General features: G+C 39.1%; 3 protein-coding genes across 3 annotated transcripts; 1 reads left to right on the top strand and 2 right to left on the bottom strand.

The window, feature by feature from the left end:
- Positions 1-2,271: 2,271 nt before the first annotated feature.
- spi1a (Spi-1 proto-oncogene a) lies at positions 2,272-5,211 on the bottom strand. The gene is made up of 5 exons (XM_039808756.1): positions 5,027-5,211; positions 4,447-4,537; positions 4,188-4,372; positions 2,971-3,136; positions 2,272-2,843 (listed from the first exon to the last, which is right to left on the bottom strand). The coding sequence occupies exons 1-5, from the start codon at positions 5,051-5,053 to the stop codon at positions 2,533-2,535; spliced, it is 780 nt and encodes a 259-aa protein (XP_039664690.1). The 5' UTR covers positions 5,054-5,211; the 3' UTR covers positions 2,272-2,532.
- A 1,514-nt stretch (positions 5,212-6,725) lies between these two features.
- On the top strand, positions 6,726-9,648 carry tmem276a (transmembrane protein 276a). Its single transcript, XM_039808755.1, has 4 exons — positions 6,726-7,116; positions 7,512-7,625; positions 7,723-7,860; positions 7,999-9,648. Exons 1-4 carry the CDS (start codon positions 6,726-6,728, stop codon positions 8,244-8,246), a joined length of 891 nt encoding a protein of 296 aa, XP_039664689.1. The 3' UTR covers positions 8,247-9,648.
- A 2,072-nt stretch (positions 9,649-11,720) lies between these two features.
- Positions 11,721-13,412, bottom strand: fibina (fin bud initiation factor a). Its single transcript, XM_039808759.1, has one exon. The coding sequence runs from the start codon at positions 13,323-13,325 to the stop codon at positions 12,696-12,698; it is 630 nt and encodes a 209-aa protein (XP_039664693.1). The 5' UTR covers positions 13,326-13,412; the 3' UTR covers positions 11,721-12,695.
- Positions 13,413-17,995: the final 4,583 nt, after the last annotated feature.

The raw sequence follows: 17,995 nt of genomic DNA, 5'->3' as shown, positions 1-17,995 counted from the left end.
TGCTCAGCATCGCAAACGTTTCCTAGGATGGCGAAGGCATGACCCGCCCTTCTCTGCCTCTGAGTCATATTTCTGCCTCTCACGTTATACTTTTCTGCTGATATATTGTAGAAGTATTCTACTTAAGTTAAAGGTCCCATGGCATGAAAATTTCACTTTATGAGGTTTTTTAACATTAATATGAGTTCCCCCAGCCTGCCTATGGTCCCCAACTGGCTTGAAATGGTGATAGGTGTAAACCGAGCCCTGGGTATCCTGCTCTGCCTTTGAGAAAATGAAAGTTCAGATGGGCCGATCTGGAATCTTGCTTGTTATGAGGTCATAACAAGCAAGGTTACCTCCCCTTTCTCTGCTTTGCCCGCCCAGAGAATTTGGCCAACCCATGGGAGAGAGACATCATGGCTTTCAAACGAGAAAAGTGACAGTTGGTCAAGGCCACACCCCCACCCTCCACCTTGCCCGGCCCTCTCTCCTCCTCAATAGCTAGAGACACAAAAATGGCACATCCTAAGGAAAGCTCATTGTGGGACTGGCTCCATGTGGCTGTAATTCTGCACCAAGGCTGAATTCCGGGAAAGAGACTTCAGATACAGTATTAGGGGACCACTAAGGTCTATATAAAAGCATCCAAAGAGCACCATGGGACCTTTAAATAATCACAGGCGTCTATTACTAGGTAGCTTTCCGGTTTATAGGACGTTGGGAGCTATGGTTGTAAGAACGGAGCCCGGACCTCTGTAGGGTCCGGGTTTATTTTAATAAATATTTTAAAAAAAAAATTATGTTTTTTTTTGGCACCTTATTTACATTCAAAGTACTATCATTGAAAAATAGATATGTATGCCTACCTCAAACACTATTTAATAGGCTAACATTAGGCTACTCCAGATTATTTTGAATTGTGATGTTAAAAATAGTAGTAACGTTAGTAGGCTAGTGATTAAATAACTGCTATCATATTGACTTGGAAAAACAGTTAAATGTCGCCCCATAAAACAGTGGTGGAATGTAGTTTAGCCTATGCTACTTAACTAACGTTACAATTTTGAGGTAGCCTAACGTTACTTGTATTTAAGTAGTTCCGTGATGCATTTGCCTACATCTCAGAAGGAATAGTTCATTTTGGAGCCATGAGATTTGTAAAATAAAATAAAACGCCACCTACAATCATGATGAAGAGAAATGCACTTCGATCATTCACTATCTAAATCAACAGGCAATTAACTTCTTACCCTTCCTTCTCTTTTGGAAAAATCACAAAATATTGAGCTGTTTTTCATGTTGTCCATATTATCTCTTCCTGTTATTCATCATTTTAGCTGTCATCGTTTTTTAGAGCTGCATTTATTTTCACAAGGTTTAACTGTTAGCGCATTTACAAACATTATGCGTTTTTGTCATGCTGCACATGACGAAGACGACCGAAATATAAGGAACATTAATATCATATATGATAGATATGTGGCGTTCAAAAAACGGAACAACTGTGCTTTAAAGTAGATCAATCTGGCAGATCTATCTATCTCACTCTCTTTTTCTCAGGTCTATCTGTCAGTTTCAGACCATGACCCCAGTCCGTGGATCCCAGTAGCCTATATTTGGATCTGGTTCTGACTTACCAGTGTTTGTTCTTGCTCATATCTGTTTTTTAATCAGGTATAGGCTAGTATATGATTTCTCATCTCCCTCTGTGTGAATGGTATACTTAATTTTAGACTTTTGAAACAAGCCGGTATTATCAATCATCTGTAAAATGACAAAAAGGATTTCTAGCATGATGACACAACTTAAGTTTTCCCTTTGTATGTATCTGTATCCTCCTATTTCCAGGCCTGCATGGAGCAGAGCAGATTTTGTGGTCAAGGCCCTGCCAGTTGCCAAATGTCATATAGGTACGCTACAGACTCAATGACTCCACACATCTACAATCTGCTTGCAACTGTATTAAAATTGTCTCCATCTATCTCACACACAGATCTCTGATACTTGTCTTTCTTGGTTGTGTGCTGTAGGCTAATTATTTGTCTTTCAATCACTAGTACTAATTACTGCAGCTGTTTACTGTCTACTCTGTAGGTGACATTATTGCATCTGTTTGTCTCATCTATCTATTGCTGTCCAATTTTAATAAGGCTTAAAAACAATGACATTAACACACCATGCTCTGAAATATACACACATAAGCTGTAGGCTGAAACATGTTTTGTGCTTGTTTTAAGATGGATTCAGTTCATTCGAGTAATTTTGACAAAGAAATAACATAACTTAATATTTATTTAAAGTCATTTACTGTCCCCGATGATTAATCAAACTTTAATCCTTATACACAAACACACAAATTTACACGTATAAACTTTTGAGTCTGAAATGAAGAAGTTTATATAGCTAGAGGCAAATGCCATAGAGGATGTACACTGCCTTAACAAATAAAAAATAAATAGGTAAGAAAACTTGGTAGAAAAACTAAGTGAAATTGCAAACAGGCAAAACACAATCCTTTTAGCGTAATGAAAGACAGCCTTTGTTCCCTCATCAGTGGGGATACGTACGTAGATAGAGATTTCTCAGCACTTCCTCACTGAACTGGTAGGTTAGCTTCTTCTTTACTTTTTTAATCTCTCCAGATTTACCGTAGTTCCTCAGAGCTCGAGCCATTTTTTGGTAGGTCATTTTTTTGCGGTTTCCCTTCTGAGTACCCCAGTGGCTGGCCAGAACTTCTTTGTGTTTTGTGGAGAACTGAAAGATGCCCTTGTCCTGGTCCAGCCACCAGATACTGTCACTCATGTCACCGTTTCTTAGCAAATCCAGGAGGAACTGGTACAAGCGGATTTTTTTCTTGTTGCCTGGATTGGAAAATATGAGACTCATCAGATTCATTTAGTCTAGCAGTTATCAATTTTCCCTATGTATGTATATGAGTTTCAGTACATTAGGATTTGATGTTGGTATAATTTGCATTGGAAAACTCACTATTGTCTTTCCTGAATGAGGAATGGTTGTGGTCTTCGAGTTCATCCTCCCCTTCTGATACCTCAAGTGGGGGACTGATTCCTCTTTGTTCCTCTTCTGAGTAGTAATGTCCAGGCGAGGCAGAGGGCTGGTACTGGTAGCACAGGGATGGGTTGTAATGTGGGATCTTTAGGAGACATTTAAAGCACATCATGGTTCAAGTTTACACAGAGGAATGATAGAGCTGCAATTTTATTTAGTTTTGCAGTTATTCACTGTCTGACATTTTGGCTTAAACACTGTCATTGTACTAAAAGAGGAAGTAACGGCCAAAATAGAATTCAATGCTCTACAAAAGCACGTGATGTAGATGACATTTCAGTGAAAATATCCCCAACTGTCCACATCATATACTGTATTTGTAGAGCTGGAATGGCTTCTTCTTTTTTTTTTTGATTTCCATATTGTGTTGGTATTATGGTGGCAGCAATACATTTAGTCCGAAGAATCCATTCTGTTTATTCAGTTCTGGAGCATGTAATCCACATTATGTATATTAACGGCAACAATGTTGTTAATCAATTGTCATTTAAGCAAAAATCCCCCAAAATCCTTGGTTCCAGCTTCTTAATTGTGAATGTTTGCTGATTTTCTTTGTCTTCTATGATAGTAAACTGAATGTTTTTTGGTTTTAGACTGTTGGTTGGATAAATCCAGAAGTCTTTTTATTGATTCAACTTTGGCTCTGGAAAGGGCATTTTGCACAGTTTTCTGACATTTTATGGCAACAATTAATATTCATTGGTGGCATCCCTTGTTAACAATTTAATTTGCAATCATTTTCACTTTAAAAGGGAACAAACTGTGTTAAATAAGTACCTAAACTTAACAATTAACAAAACCCTAGTTTTTCTTTGTGGTTTATTTTCCTGTTCTAGGGTTTATATAGACTTGACTGCTGTGGATAAATGCCTCTTCACTTTGGGGAAATACAGTGATAATATGACTTATGTAAATCACATAATGTAGTAATACTTGACATAATGCTTTTGCGTCAGTGCAAAAAAATGTTACTGCCGCATGCTAGTAAAACGATTACATTCTGGTATTAGATTTAGGGAGCTTTTTTCTGCTCAACATTTCCTTATCAATATGCTTTTATATCAGTATTTCAAGTCACATATGTATATATTATGTCTTCACACTAATAGCCATCACTCATCTCTACACATACTTACTTGTGATGACACAGAGAGAGGTCCAAGTGGTGGGTCCAGGTGAAGGGGCAGAGACTCACTGCTGAAGCGGTATGGCTGAACCAGTTGTTGAGGAGACACAGACTGAAGCTCGATGAGGTGACCCACTGGAGAATTCTCAAAGTCCGTCGGCTGCACGCGCTCCGTGTGGAAGGTCCATCTGTGTTCTGAAAAGTGACAGATGGTAAGGCACTCTGTTGTGTAGTGACTCGTGCTCTTTTCAACTGTGAAATCTTCTCACCTTCATAAAGCTCCCCCACATTGAGGTAAGGGTACAGCTCTGCAGGTGGTCGATAATTCAGTGGTTCATTTGGAATGATTTCCTCTGACGCCTTTGAAGGGGAAAAATTAGATTTAGTCACAGAGAAAGTAAATTTTGAGTCTCTTTGTCCTGACAAAATTAAGTCAAATATGACCATCGGTTGTTACACTAGAATCACTTTTATTTATATATTCAATTTCATCTTTATTGCTTCTATTAGAACATAAAGACAGGAAAATGAATAGTATAAAGTAACAGACCAGGTAGGTCAAATACATAAGGTTTACTCTATGTTAAGGGTTACTTTCCCAATTTTCACAGCAAAAAAGAATCCACATCCTTAAAACACAAACAAAACTCCCAAAGGTAAGTCTTCATCTTCTTCTCTGATATATTAATCAATAAATGTAATTCTAAGCCCCACATTGGTCACTAGAATTACTTGGTTACTAGAAAACTTTTTTCTTTTTTTTTAGAAAAAGATATGAAAACACAGAATAAACCATAAAATATTCTCTGAATGTCACAAACGACGAAACAGTAAAGCAGCAGCACTTACAGATGATATGACATATCTATCCATCATGTAAACAAGGCAGCATGAGAATCTTTGTTCTTGAAGCTTCTGATGAATGTTAACTTTTTCTTCTTGCTTCACTAAAAAACGCAATGTCCCTGAGCACTGACTTCACCAGACAAATGGGAACTGAAAGTGAGAAACAAGCTGGACCCTATGCAGCCTGCGTTCATATCACCCAATTGTCAAATCCATATGATCAGCTAGTTCCTGTTGGCCGAGTGTCATGTACAACAAAAGCCAATCGTGTTTCGTGTTTAGCAATTTTCCTGCTTATAAGAGGTATAATCGTACAAGGATTCATAATGACACCTGATTTTTGAGAGTAGATTATAAGCAGTTACAGTATATCTATAATTATTCAAAATATGTTTATATGGTCCAGAGAAATAGGAATGTTTAAGTTATGTTTTCCCTAAACCCTATACCAACTTAGATGCATGTATAAATCCTCTAAAGATATTTGTGCAAACAGTCACACTGTTGAAATAGACATCATTTGTTATCGCATATTCAATGGCGTGCCCTTGTATGCCTCAACTTCCCCCCTCGTCAGTTCAAGTGCTGCAGTGATGTGACTTTAAAAAAACCTAAACAAAATGACATTGTTATTCATTTAACACAAATCAGTCTTGCCTACACTTGTGCAGGAAAATATGATTTACTTGTTGTCTTACTATCAATCACAACAAATCCCCATAACAATTAACTCATGAAGGGATTTTTTTAAGAGTTAGGCTACTGCACACAGGAGCCGAAACCAAAAATGAAGTTTGGAATCGAGCTTGTTCCTCTTTTAGTTTGGCATCATGGTTTCAATTGAGGAAGTACTGACCATGAGAATGAAACCATTGAAAACATGACTGAAATGTCCGGAGCCACTGACTTGTTTGTGTTGTAATATTCCTGCTAGACATTATTAGCTTAAAACCAATAATTGAATCCTATATGATGCTTTTTAACTGTGGTTAAACAACCACTTTTTGCCATTTAAAAAAAAAAAGAAATGTATGACTTATCTCAAAACTATACAGTGAACTAAATGGTATTCCACTGTATTGCTATGTTTGGCCCTGTGGGGATGGAAAGTTACCAGAGGCAATCTGTGGGATGTGATGAAACTGTTTCCTGTAGGCCTACACCAGACAGAGAAAATGAGGCCCTCTCTGGGGTTAAATAGGGCCTATCTTTCGGTGTTTCATAACTGAACATTTAGACAACAGCAGCGAGTTGATACAAAATATAAAAACCGGATGGAGGGTACTTCCTCTAGCAAGACTGTGTCCAACTTCGGCCATCATTTCAGATCATGATCTACTGTAAGTGCAGGCCTGGGGCTTGGTGTGCTTTCAAATATTTGCTCTGTCTCCATCTACTGGAAAGAAATGTTGGACTGGTTAGTATCTAGGCTAGACTGAGTTCAGAGGCAGAGAGGAGACAACCAAAATAGCTCATCGAGGCCCAAATGTATGTATCCCCCGCCTCGGAATTTGGCTTATTTCGGCAGTGGTTGACACATCTAAGAAATTTGAGCTTTGGGGATTTATCTTCATTTCAGATTTCCATGTATTGCTGAATTTCCTCCCCAGCCCCAAATACTGACAGCAGCAGCAGCAGCCAGGAGCGGAGTCCTGGTGTCCCGCGGAATTATTACGGCACTGAGGCGAAATACGCATGGAACATGGCTGCTATGAGGACTTTAACCGCGGCAGGTCTCTTTTTGGCATTTTGCGCTTTGGGACTGATAGCAGTAGCGATCAGCACTGACAACTGGTACGAGACTGACGCCAGGAGGCACCGGGAACGCTGCAAGAATTATTCAAACAAAAGAAACGACCCCGGCTACATTTACATCTCCAACAACAACCTTCCACTTCGCATGTTGCCAAAGGAGAGAAATGTGGAGAGGAGGAGCGACGAAATGCTGTTTCGGTCTAAGCGGCACTTCTTGCCTCCTGCCCCGGCAATGGAGTCCCTTTGCAGTCGGCAATTCAACTCCACCATCACCGGACTGTGGAAAAAGTGCCACCGTGGGGGATTTGACTTGGAGATAGAGGATTTGATCTTTAAAGGTTTGGTTTTGGTGGATTATATCTTATGCTATAATGTGTTTGTGACATGTGTGTCGTTGTGTATGAGGCACTATCAGTAAATACTTTGTGCACGAATGCGCTATCCAAGGTGCTGATGCTGCGCACAGACCCTCAAGGCCTACGCAGTAGCCTACAGCGGAGGACAGTTACAATCGACGTGCTGTGTTGTTTTCCAAGACAAAAGGGCAAGCTGTAGTAACAGAAGCCTCGGGATGCGTACAATAAGCAGCTCTACAATGGTGTGAGTGGGTGGTGGTGGAAGTGGGTTGGGTGATTTGTTTTGGGAGGGGGTGGCAGCAGAGAGCCTTGTGATATCCTCTTCATCTGATCTCAGTGCTTATGTGACATCCTCTTTTTGTTGTTTACATCCACAGGATTGGTTCCGCGCTGCACACCAATTAAATACTACTACTCATCATCAGCGCTGCCCAGAAATCTGCCAATCAATCTGACAAAGACAATAAGGCAGGACGAGTGGCACGCGCTCCGTGAGTTCCCAAAACGCCTTTTCATAATCTTTTGAATACATTTAGAAAAACTTGCCAGTGCCCCAACAAACACTCATTTATTTTGTGTGCTTTGCAGACCTCCAGAGGATGACTGCCAGTTTTGTAGGCATGGCCATATCCATCATCCTGTTCGGTTGGATCATAGGCGTGCTGGGCTGCTGCAAGGAGCATGATCTAATGCAGTATGTGGCTGGACTTCTCTTCCTCATGGGAGGTAAGATTAAAGAGCACTGCCCTGAATCACCACAGAGGGGCGGTAAGGTCTTTGTTAATGAGAGAGTAGTGAAATGATGCATCAGAGGAGATGACAATGGGTTGCTGTTTTTGACTTTTCTTTCTTTCTCTCTGGCAGGGACATGCTGCATTATCTCCCTCTGCACATGTGTGGCTGGGATCAACTTTGAACTGTCTCGCTATCCTCGCTACATGTTTGGAATACCAGAGGACATCAGTCACGGTTATGGCTGGTCCATGTTTTGTGCTTGGGGTGGACTGGGCCTGACGTTGCTGGCTGGCTTCCTGTGTACACTCGCTCCTTCCCTCTACCCTCCACACACACCAGTGGTGCACAAGCCCAGGCAGGAGAACGGCTGTGTGTGACAGGCAGCCGCACATCTAACAGACACCTGTCTCATCCTGAAACAGTGACGAGCCCTGCTGCACAGACAGTTACTGTATACCCAGGGACTCAGAGCAGAGAGAGCCTTCAAACAGCTTGGCACAGAGAAAGCACAGGACACTGGCTCTCGCTCACATGAAGATGAAAAAGAGGTGACATTTGGCATAGATGATTTCAGTTCCTCTGGTGCTTTTGGTTCCGTCCCTCTTCATGAATGAACTGTTCAGTGTTAATTGCTTGCTCTTCAAGAGGAAAAATAGTTATACAAATTTTTTTCCTGTAAAACCTGCTAGTTTAAGGAGAAAAAAGAGAAAAAGAAACACTGGCAGACGATCAACAGCACAACTTTTAAATCTGTATTTACGATCAAACTATGGATGTGAACCGTCACATTTCAAAGGGCAACTGTGTGTCATTATGTACCCATTCAAAACAAGATATGTACATGTACTTTTTGAATTGTATGCGGATGCATTTGTGTTTATTCAAGAAAAAATATGAGCATTAAGACCATACTATGTTTGAGGGAAATGTTTTGTTGTTCTTAAGGTCTTACCCCCATCAAAATATTTTTGAAAAATAAAACAGCCTTGCAAAACTATTATTTCTTCCCATGTAACACACCGAACAGACCTCATATAAACTTCTTTGTGGTCGTCTTTTCTCTTGCATTATGACATGAGTCCACTGGTATGTCAGCAGACACAGAGGTCTGCTAATGGGGTCAAAACTTCAACAGCATGATTTTTAAACAGCAGCTGTTTTATTTCTGTTAGTGATACAAGGAGTCTGTTTTATTCAACCACTTCTGAACACTTTAATGTGCAAATGTCAGCGAGTCAGTGACCAAAACATAGCAACAGAACTGATGAAAAACAAACAATTGAACAATAAAATAGAACAGAAAAAGTGAAGTAATTGTCTGTTGTGCATTACAGTGAAAGAAAAGCTCATTTAATGAACATTAATTATGAAGTAAGAAATTGTTGTAAATCCAGACTACAACATTAACTCTGACAAATTTGTATTATGATTGAATACGTTTTTTTCTTCCATTGACAACATGCATTCCAGGGACTGTTAGCTTTAATTACTTTTCCACATTTATTAGAAACTAAATCTTTCTCACCTCTAATATCATCACTCATTTTCTTTGGTTTCTCTGCTATTTAGCATCTCCTCTTTACTTGTGTTACTCAGATTATATGTATTATCTTCATGGAGTTATTATGTGCAGCTGCAACTTTGAATGAAACCCCAGTTGTTGGTTAAAACCATGTTGGCCACTGGAGACTTGTAAGTAAATAATTATACAATCATGATAGAATAAATGATGTGCTGTATATCATAAATGCGGAGAATTATCTGCATGTTGTGACAAGCTGAAAGATGATTTATTTGACATTTTGAAATTAAACCACTATATTGCAGCAGTAATCCCCTTTTGCCTACTGCTCATGAATGACTTGTACAAACTGCAGAGGGGGAAGTAAAGTATCAACACCACCCTAATTGAAATTTTCCTAATTTGATATTTTAAATAAAAATAAGTATTTGGAGTAACATATCAAAACTCATTGTAAAGAATGGTTCTTTTTGCAGTGTTGCACTGCACTTAACTCGGAACAGTGACAGAACACCTGCCCCATGTGTTTAATGAGGAGAAAATCCTCCATGTACTATATAGCATAAAAAAGGAATTTAATATAGTAGGCTGTCTACTTTCTTCACATACTAATGGCTTATTTAAAGTCTAACTGCATTCACATTTATGAGCTCAGTCTATGTGTTGCATGTCAGATAAATAAATGGAAAAGTAAAAAGTACTTATTTACCCTGAAATAGATAAAAATGTAAAAATGGTCAGTGCTTCAAAAGTAAACATGAAGGTATTGTTTGAGAAAATATGGACTGCCCCAGCATTGATGGAAAGTAACTAAGTACTTAAGTATTGTCCAGTTTGTATTTCCATTTTCTGCTAATCTGTACTACTCATTACATTTTGGAGGCAACTATTTTCGCTACGCCACATGTATCTGATAACTTCAGGTACTAGTTACTTGATTACTTATGGATCATTATGTAAATTATAATCAACTAATGAATTAAGATATATTATAGATGAAGCTACCTGGCAGTATTTAAAGTTACAATCAGCTCCAGTTTTACGAGCTGCATCATTAATGTGATGTAGACATTAATGCAAGATGAGTAGAAAGCTACACACACACCACTTGCTTTGTCTCCTTTGTGGTGCAGGGAATTAATTCCGTCGAAGATCCATTTCAAAAAGGAAAAAAAATTCCAGCACACACTTGTTACCTCTGCATTTTGTTTATTTGGTACACATTAATGCATACATAGTTATAATCCAATAATATAATATATATTATTCTGAAATGGGTCATTTTACATTTACTTTTCATTTACTTTTTTTCTTTTGGTACTCTGAGTATATTTGATGCTAATACTTATGTTCTTTTACTTTTTGAATGCAGGACTTTTACTTAAGTAAAAAAATCTCAGTACTTCACCACCACTGTCTGAGTAAATATTAGACTGTGAATAGAACAGTTTAACAAACTAACTTTAACTCAAGGTCCACTTCCTCCTTTTCAGCAGGCTTTCATCCATATCACACGGTCCTCATCAGAGAATGGACTTTGCACAGTGGGAGTTTTCTCAGTTGTAATGGAATTAGTGCGCTGAAATGCATTTGAAAGCTCCTGAAAAAGCTAAATTACCACATTTTGACCTGTGGATGAGGACCATGATCAGATGCTGTTAAGGTTTGTGGTTAAAATGATTGATTTGAGTAAAAAAGACATATTAAATAAGATGTTTATCAGAGGTTTAGTGAGCTGCTCTAAATATTACTCACAGTGGAAATTTTAACCAAATCTTTTAATCAAATTTTGTGAGCCCTGTGCAGTGCCCCTGGAAATTAAGAGCCATACAGACATATAGGGTTTCTCTGCACATGGAGATTTTGCAGCTCTGGGTATTTTGACGGGGTTGGCTGAGCTCACACTGTGCTGAGCTACAGAGAGCTGTTTTAGAAAGGGGTCCCTCAGGGGAAGCTGGACTGTGAGGAAAACCAGACAGAGGAAATCACACCCAGTTGCGCCCATGGCAGCCCATCTGGCTTCCTCACATCTGCACAGACATGATCTCTGTAAAAAAGTGGGCACGCTTATGACAGTTACTTTGTGGTTGTTGCAGACTGGCTGGAACAAGAGAGTTTTAAACAGTAGTTAAAGAGATAAAATACACAGATTTCTACCAAAGGCATTCAAAATATTAAATAAAAAGCACAATGAGTTGTGGAGGAGGTAGAGTTAATGCCTCTCAAGAAATCAAAACAACTTTCCTCCCATAAACAGCGTGTCTGAAATAAGATATTGTATGTCGACACAGCAGAAGAGCAAGAGAGACTATTTCTTTAGAGATTTAAACAAGCTGTATGTCATTTATGAGTCTATTTTTAGTCAAAATGACATCATCCAAAACCAGTCAGATTTTCAACAAAATGACATTTCATATAAACCACACATTTTACAGATCATAACAGACAAAAAAGCAGATGATGAAGACAGTGGCTGCCTTCCGACAAACATGCTTCATATTTGAGTAGATGACTTCCAGATGGAAGTGGGAGGCAAAGACAGACTTTAAACGCCAATTAACCAGGGCCACTTTGACAGGACAGTCGAGACTGGCACTTGTAGTGCCAACAACAAACATGGTGATGTAAAGACATGACAGACGAAAACCTTCAGATATCAAATGTTCAAAGTAAACCTCAAGCTTCAAAGGATGGAGAGTTTTTTTTAAATACATCACCATATGGCAGTTTACGTATATGCAGGAGAAAACTTATGAATATGATGCAACATGAAATACTTTTGACATCAACATTTGTAATTGTTAAAGACACTGAAACATAATGTCTTGCTTAAAAGTAAAAGGGGAAATTAAGATATGAGATGAATAATAAGCATTTATTTGATCAGTTATAACCTACAAATGTATAAACAACATAATTTAAACCACACAGACAAAAATGTATAGGTATAATATTGATTCAGAGGCTGATAAATCCACTTGGAGGGCTTTTATTTTCATACTCTGGTGGCACAGAGGACTCCATGCAGACATAATTTATGTTCACATTTCCTTTGGAATGTCTTGATGTTTGTGTTAAAGCTCCTTTAAATGACAAGTCCAAAGAATGGGGATAGCCAAACGTCAGAGATATTAATTCATAAGCCACAACTTTCCAGTTGTTTGTTGAACTGGAGGGTCACACACACACACACACACACACACACACACACACACACACACACACACACACACACACACACACACACACACACACACACACACACACACACACACACACACACACAGAGCTTTCAATAACCACACTATGAGCCAACATTAAGATACTCTGTCTTTAGGCGGTTCAGTCTGGTACCATGACTGCGAATGATGAGAGACAGCAGCTCGTGTTTATCTTTCAGTCCCAGAGAGATGTCTGTAGTTTCCCTCAGAGCTCCCCTGATGTCACTCACTTGCTTCATTACATAGCCGTTCAGCTGTTGCTCCTCTCTCAGCTCAGTTTCTTGACTTTGTTTAAACTTCACCTCCAGCTCCAGCAGAGACTTGTCCACGTTAGAAAACGCTTCTCCGATCTGGGAGACCTCCCGCTGGAGGAACTTTCCGTAGCTGTCCTCTCCGTCCAGGTCGTGCGCCACAGTCCGGCCGATGCTCTCCAACAGCCGCGCCGCGTCCTCCGCCTGCAGCGTGGTGATGATGAAGTCGTCCCTCACCACGGAGTCCCTCTCTTCAGAGGCGCCACATGGATACACATCCGAGAATTTAAACAGCATCTGGCAGTCCTCGGGGTCTTCAGTCTCCTCGTAATCCCCGTCCGGGACAAAGAAGTGATGGAAAGTGCCATTGGAGATCTCCGGTTGGAGGGGCCCGGTGTAGACTGCCGAGCAAAACGGCAAAAATGTGACTATGATGAGCAGCAGCGGGACAGGATCCATCATGCACCCCTTCTCTCTCTTTGGCGAACAGCATCTGCACTGGCAGCCGGAACCAGCGCACAGTTTTCATCCCGACTCATGTTACACAGTCCCCCGTCACCTAAAAGGCGCAGACCGCCTGTTTAAAGCTACAGTAGGAGGGCCCCTGGTGGCCCCTGATACTCCAACCACACTTTCTAAGTCACACAGAACAATATAACTAAGCCTATGTTGTTTTCAAGACCTCAATGGTCGTGGTTTCAAACCTTATGAGTAGCTTTTAGTTTTGTTACAACAATTTCACTTTTCATTATGAGGACACATCAGACTCTAAACTCATACTATGACTTTTTTGTGACTTTTTCAACAAACTATACTATGACTTTTTTGTGATTTTTTTTCTCAACATACCATACTATTTCTTTTTTGTGATTTTTTTCGACATGCTATACTATGACTTTTTATCTGGACTTTTTTCGACATACTATACTATGACTTTTTAATGACTTTTTTTCGACATGCTATACTATGACTTTTTCCTGGACTTTTTTCGACATACTATACTATGACTTTTTAATTACTTTTTTTCGATATGCTATACTATGACTTTTTTCGACATACTACACTATACATTTTTTTGACATGTTATAGTATGACTTTTATGGGAGTTTTTTCGACATACTATGCCATGACCTTTTTTCGACAAACTATACTATGATTTTTTTGTGATTTTTTTCAACATACTATATTATTTATTTTTTGGGATTTTTTTTCGACATGCTATATATGACGTTTTTTCTGGACTTTTTCGACATACTATTCTATGACTTTTTAATGACTTTTTTCGACATACTATACTATGAATTTTTTTGACATGTTATACAATGACTTTTTTGGGACTTTTTTCGACATACTATGCCATGACTTTTTTTCGACATGCTATACTTTGACTTATTTGTGACTTTTTTCGACATGCATACTATGATTTTTTATGACTTTTTTCGACATACTATGCCATGACTTTTTTCGATATTCTATACTATGACTTTTTTCGACATACTATATTATGACTTTTTTATGTCATTTTCGACATACTATAATATGACTTTTTTCGACATTCTATACAATGACTTTTTTCGACATTCTTTACTATGACTTTTTATGAAATTTTTTTGACATACTATGCTATGAGTTTTCATAATTTATTTCGACATACTATAATATGACTTTTTTTCCCGACTTTTTCGACATACTATACTATGACTTTTTTTGACTAAGATATACTATACTCCGACTTTGTTGTGTCTTTTTACGATCTACTATACTATGACTTTTTTTTCTTCTTTTTTTTGACGTATTATATTAAGACTTTTTATGACTCTTTATGACATACTACACCATGAATTTTTGCCAGTGTAAACAATAAATGACAGAATGAACATGTTAATTAACAGCTTCAGGAATTGCTCACGAAGTTGAGGTGTTGACTCAATAGATAACTTCATAATGTGAGGTGAAAGGATCAAATGAAGTTAGGAGGTTGAAGGTTCAATCCTTTTAAAACATATGTCAGTCATTTAGCAGTGATTTGTGCATATTATCAGGAGCTTAATTGACATATTCAATTACCAGAAATGTAACCTTCTGTAATTTTTTTTTTTCAATCAGTCAGTCACTACAAACACAACATATTTAGTCTTTCAAAGTCACTAAACGATTACATGGCATTTGACCATTTCTTTTATTTAGCTTTTTATTTTTTTTATTTATATTTTACATAACAACCAATTTATTTTAATAATGAAATAGTCAAGGCCTGCCTGAATGCAATCCATCTACTGCACACAGCAGTCAAGTCCAAGTCTTGTTTTTGCTACATCATTCTGATTCACATATAGGTCTGACTATAATACTGATCACATATTAAAATAAATCAAATTACTAAAAAAAAACAATCCTTATATTTAATATTTCAAGAATCTTGCAATAAACAACAGTTCAAAAATAAATCAGATCAGTTATGTTATTTTCATGCCAAAAAAACTACATGCAATAAAAGAACAGACGGTTGTTTCTTCTTATGAACAGTACACGGGAATAGGAGGAATATATTTTCATATCAGTAACTTGTGGAGTGGAGCTCTTAGTTGATGCATTTCTAGTGGATTCCCAGTCTGTGAGAGTGTAGTTAGAGCTCACTCTGATTACTTCACTCAGGTGATGACATTACTGCATGATGGGCTACGATCCCCTCTACTGCACATCCTGTCTTGGGTAATTACATCATCCCAGGGTGGTCTCAGATATGGCTCTCAGCATGTTAGCTACACTTGCACAAACTGGAAACATATGGCAAGCTGTAAACACAGAACTGGTTATGGCTTGGTTTGTCCTCTGTTTGGTCCATCCATTCATGTCCAAACAGTGTTTAGAACAGCATGGGGGGGGGGGTGTTGTGTTTTTGGTAGAGAAGATATATATATAAAGAAAAATATGTTTTGGGAATAGCGGATGAAACATCTGAAAATTAAATGATATTTGTAGTGTTTAATATTCGAGTTGTTTCTTGAACAGTTTTGACTTGAGAGCCACAGCAGACGGCTCAGACAGCAGCAGAGGGATAAAGGCAGGCTTTACCTTGTCAATAGGAGGGATACAGGTCAGCAACAGGTAAGCAGTCAGCAGGAAAACAAAACAAAGAGATCGTGCCGGCAGAAGTCCAAAAACTTGTTGGGATCAAAGACTCAACACACAGGAGTGTAGATACAAGAAAACAAAGCTGGAACACTTGAGGCCCAATCTGTCAGGAAACAAGTGCTAAAGGGACGATACAGATATGTTCTGGGAGCTGATGAAGGAATTGGGGGCAGGTGTTCAGGTGGGTGTGAAGGTCAGATGATGGAGGAAATAGGCCTTTTTCAGAGCAGACATTTTGAATGTCACAGCAGGAAAAGCACATGTGTAATTCATGCGTTAGCGATGGCTCTGTTCCATTTCACTATATCAGTGAGACAGCATAAACAGTGGTAGCGGCCTGAAATTATGAGCTAAATTGAATGCAGCCTGTATTAATAATATTGATGACACTGTCAACATTTCTGACAGAAAAAAGGCTTATGGCAGGTTTTTAAATTACTGGAGACTTTAGTGCAAACAGGGTGATTAATCAGATGCAGCTCATTGTGGAGATGAAATATCTGGTTCTTCATGTTCACCAGCTCACTAACTTTGTTTAACACACAGCACTAGTGGACCGTGGGTTATATAGAGCTTTGTCACTCAGAACAGCGGCCTGCTATGGCTGGATATGACCCTGATTAGAGCAGCAAGACTAAACCAAAAGAGTAAGGTTGTGGGTCAGACAACCAAAACAATGAGCTGAGCGATGTGTTAAGTGAAAGTTCTCTGTAGGTTTGTCACTATAAATAACCCCTTCACATCACACACATCAGTTGACCGATTGTTAATATAAGAATATTGATTATTCAATCTTTAGGACACAGACACAGTTTGCCCCTTCTACTGAATTTATCTTAGAAGTTTTAAAGATTATTTTTTGAGGGCTTTTTCCCTTTATTAAGTAGTGACAGTGAATAGACATGAAAGGGGGAGAGAGAGACGGGGGATAACACGCAGCAAAGGACAGCAGGTTGGACTTGAACCCGCACCGCTGCAGGACCCAGCCAACATGAGTCGAACGCTCTTACTGGGTAAGCTAGAGGCCACCCCTATCTTTGAAGTTTTAATCATGACCCAACAGTAGTTCATGAGAAATTTTAAAAGTAAAAAAAAAAAAGCTTCATGTCTGTTTGAAAAATACTGTTATACTGCTAAACACACTGTTGAATAAAGGATACAAGCAAAGACAGCTTGAAGCTTTCCGGCATGCAGCCTTTCCTTGTTTCTTCTTCAGTAACACACCTGAATAAATACAGCGTCTCTCAACATAAACACAGATAGAGTAAACTGAGCGGCTCGCCAAAGCAGAGCGGCCGGGTCACTGCAGGGCAAAGCTGCCTGAAAACAGATGTAGCAACAGATGTGACAACAAATAATAATTTATCAAAGTTGGGAGGGATGTTCTTGTTGATCCTCTACTGTGTGTGTGTGTGTGTGTGTGTGTGTGTGTGTGTGTGTGTGTGTGTGTGTGTGTGTGTGTGTGTGTGTGTGTGTGTGTGTGTGTGTGTGTGTGTGTGTGTGTGTATGTGTACAGAGGCCTGAAGGCTGCAGTTTGGACAGATGCCTTTCACATGGTAGTAATGTGTTTCCTCACAGTGCTGATCTGAGGGAGCAGGAGGGTCGAGGGCCTGCAGGCTGTGTGGGAGGTTGCAGAGATAGGCAGCAGAGTCACAGTCTCACAGTGAACCTTAATGTTCCAACATACAACACTTTTTTTACTCAGTTAGTAGCAGTGAAGCGTGGTTTATTTATGTAGCCCTTCAATAAAACAAGGTTCTAGAGGAATCTACCGCTCACGAATCAACAGTAAATTTAAGAAAGCACCCGGGTGCCCAGATAGCTCAGTTGGTAGAGCAGGCGCCCATATATAGAGGTTTACTCCTCGAAGCAGTGGGCCCAGGTTCAACTCCGACCTGCGGCCCTTTGCTGCATGTCATTCCCCCCTCTCTCTCCCCCTTTCATGTATTCTGCTGTCCTGTCAAAATAAAGGCCAAAAATGCCCCAAAAATAATCTT

This window comes from Perca fluviatilis, chromosome 8, assembly GCF_010015445.1.
Source record: "Perca fluviatilis chromosome 8, GENO_Pfluv_1.0, whole genome shotgun sequence".
Taxonomy (NCBI): Eukaryota; Metazoa; Chordata; class Actinopteri; order Perciformes; family Percidae; genus Perca; species Perca fluviatilis.
Note: the sequence above shows the minus strand (reverse complement) of the source record. Positions and strands in the feature narration are given on the sequence as shown.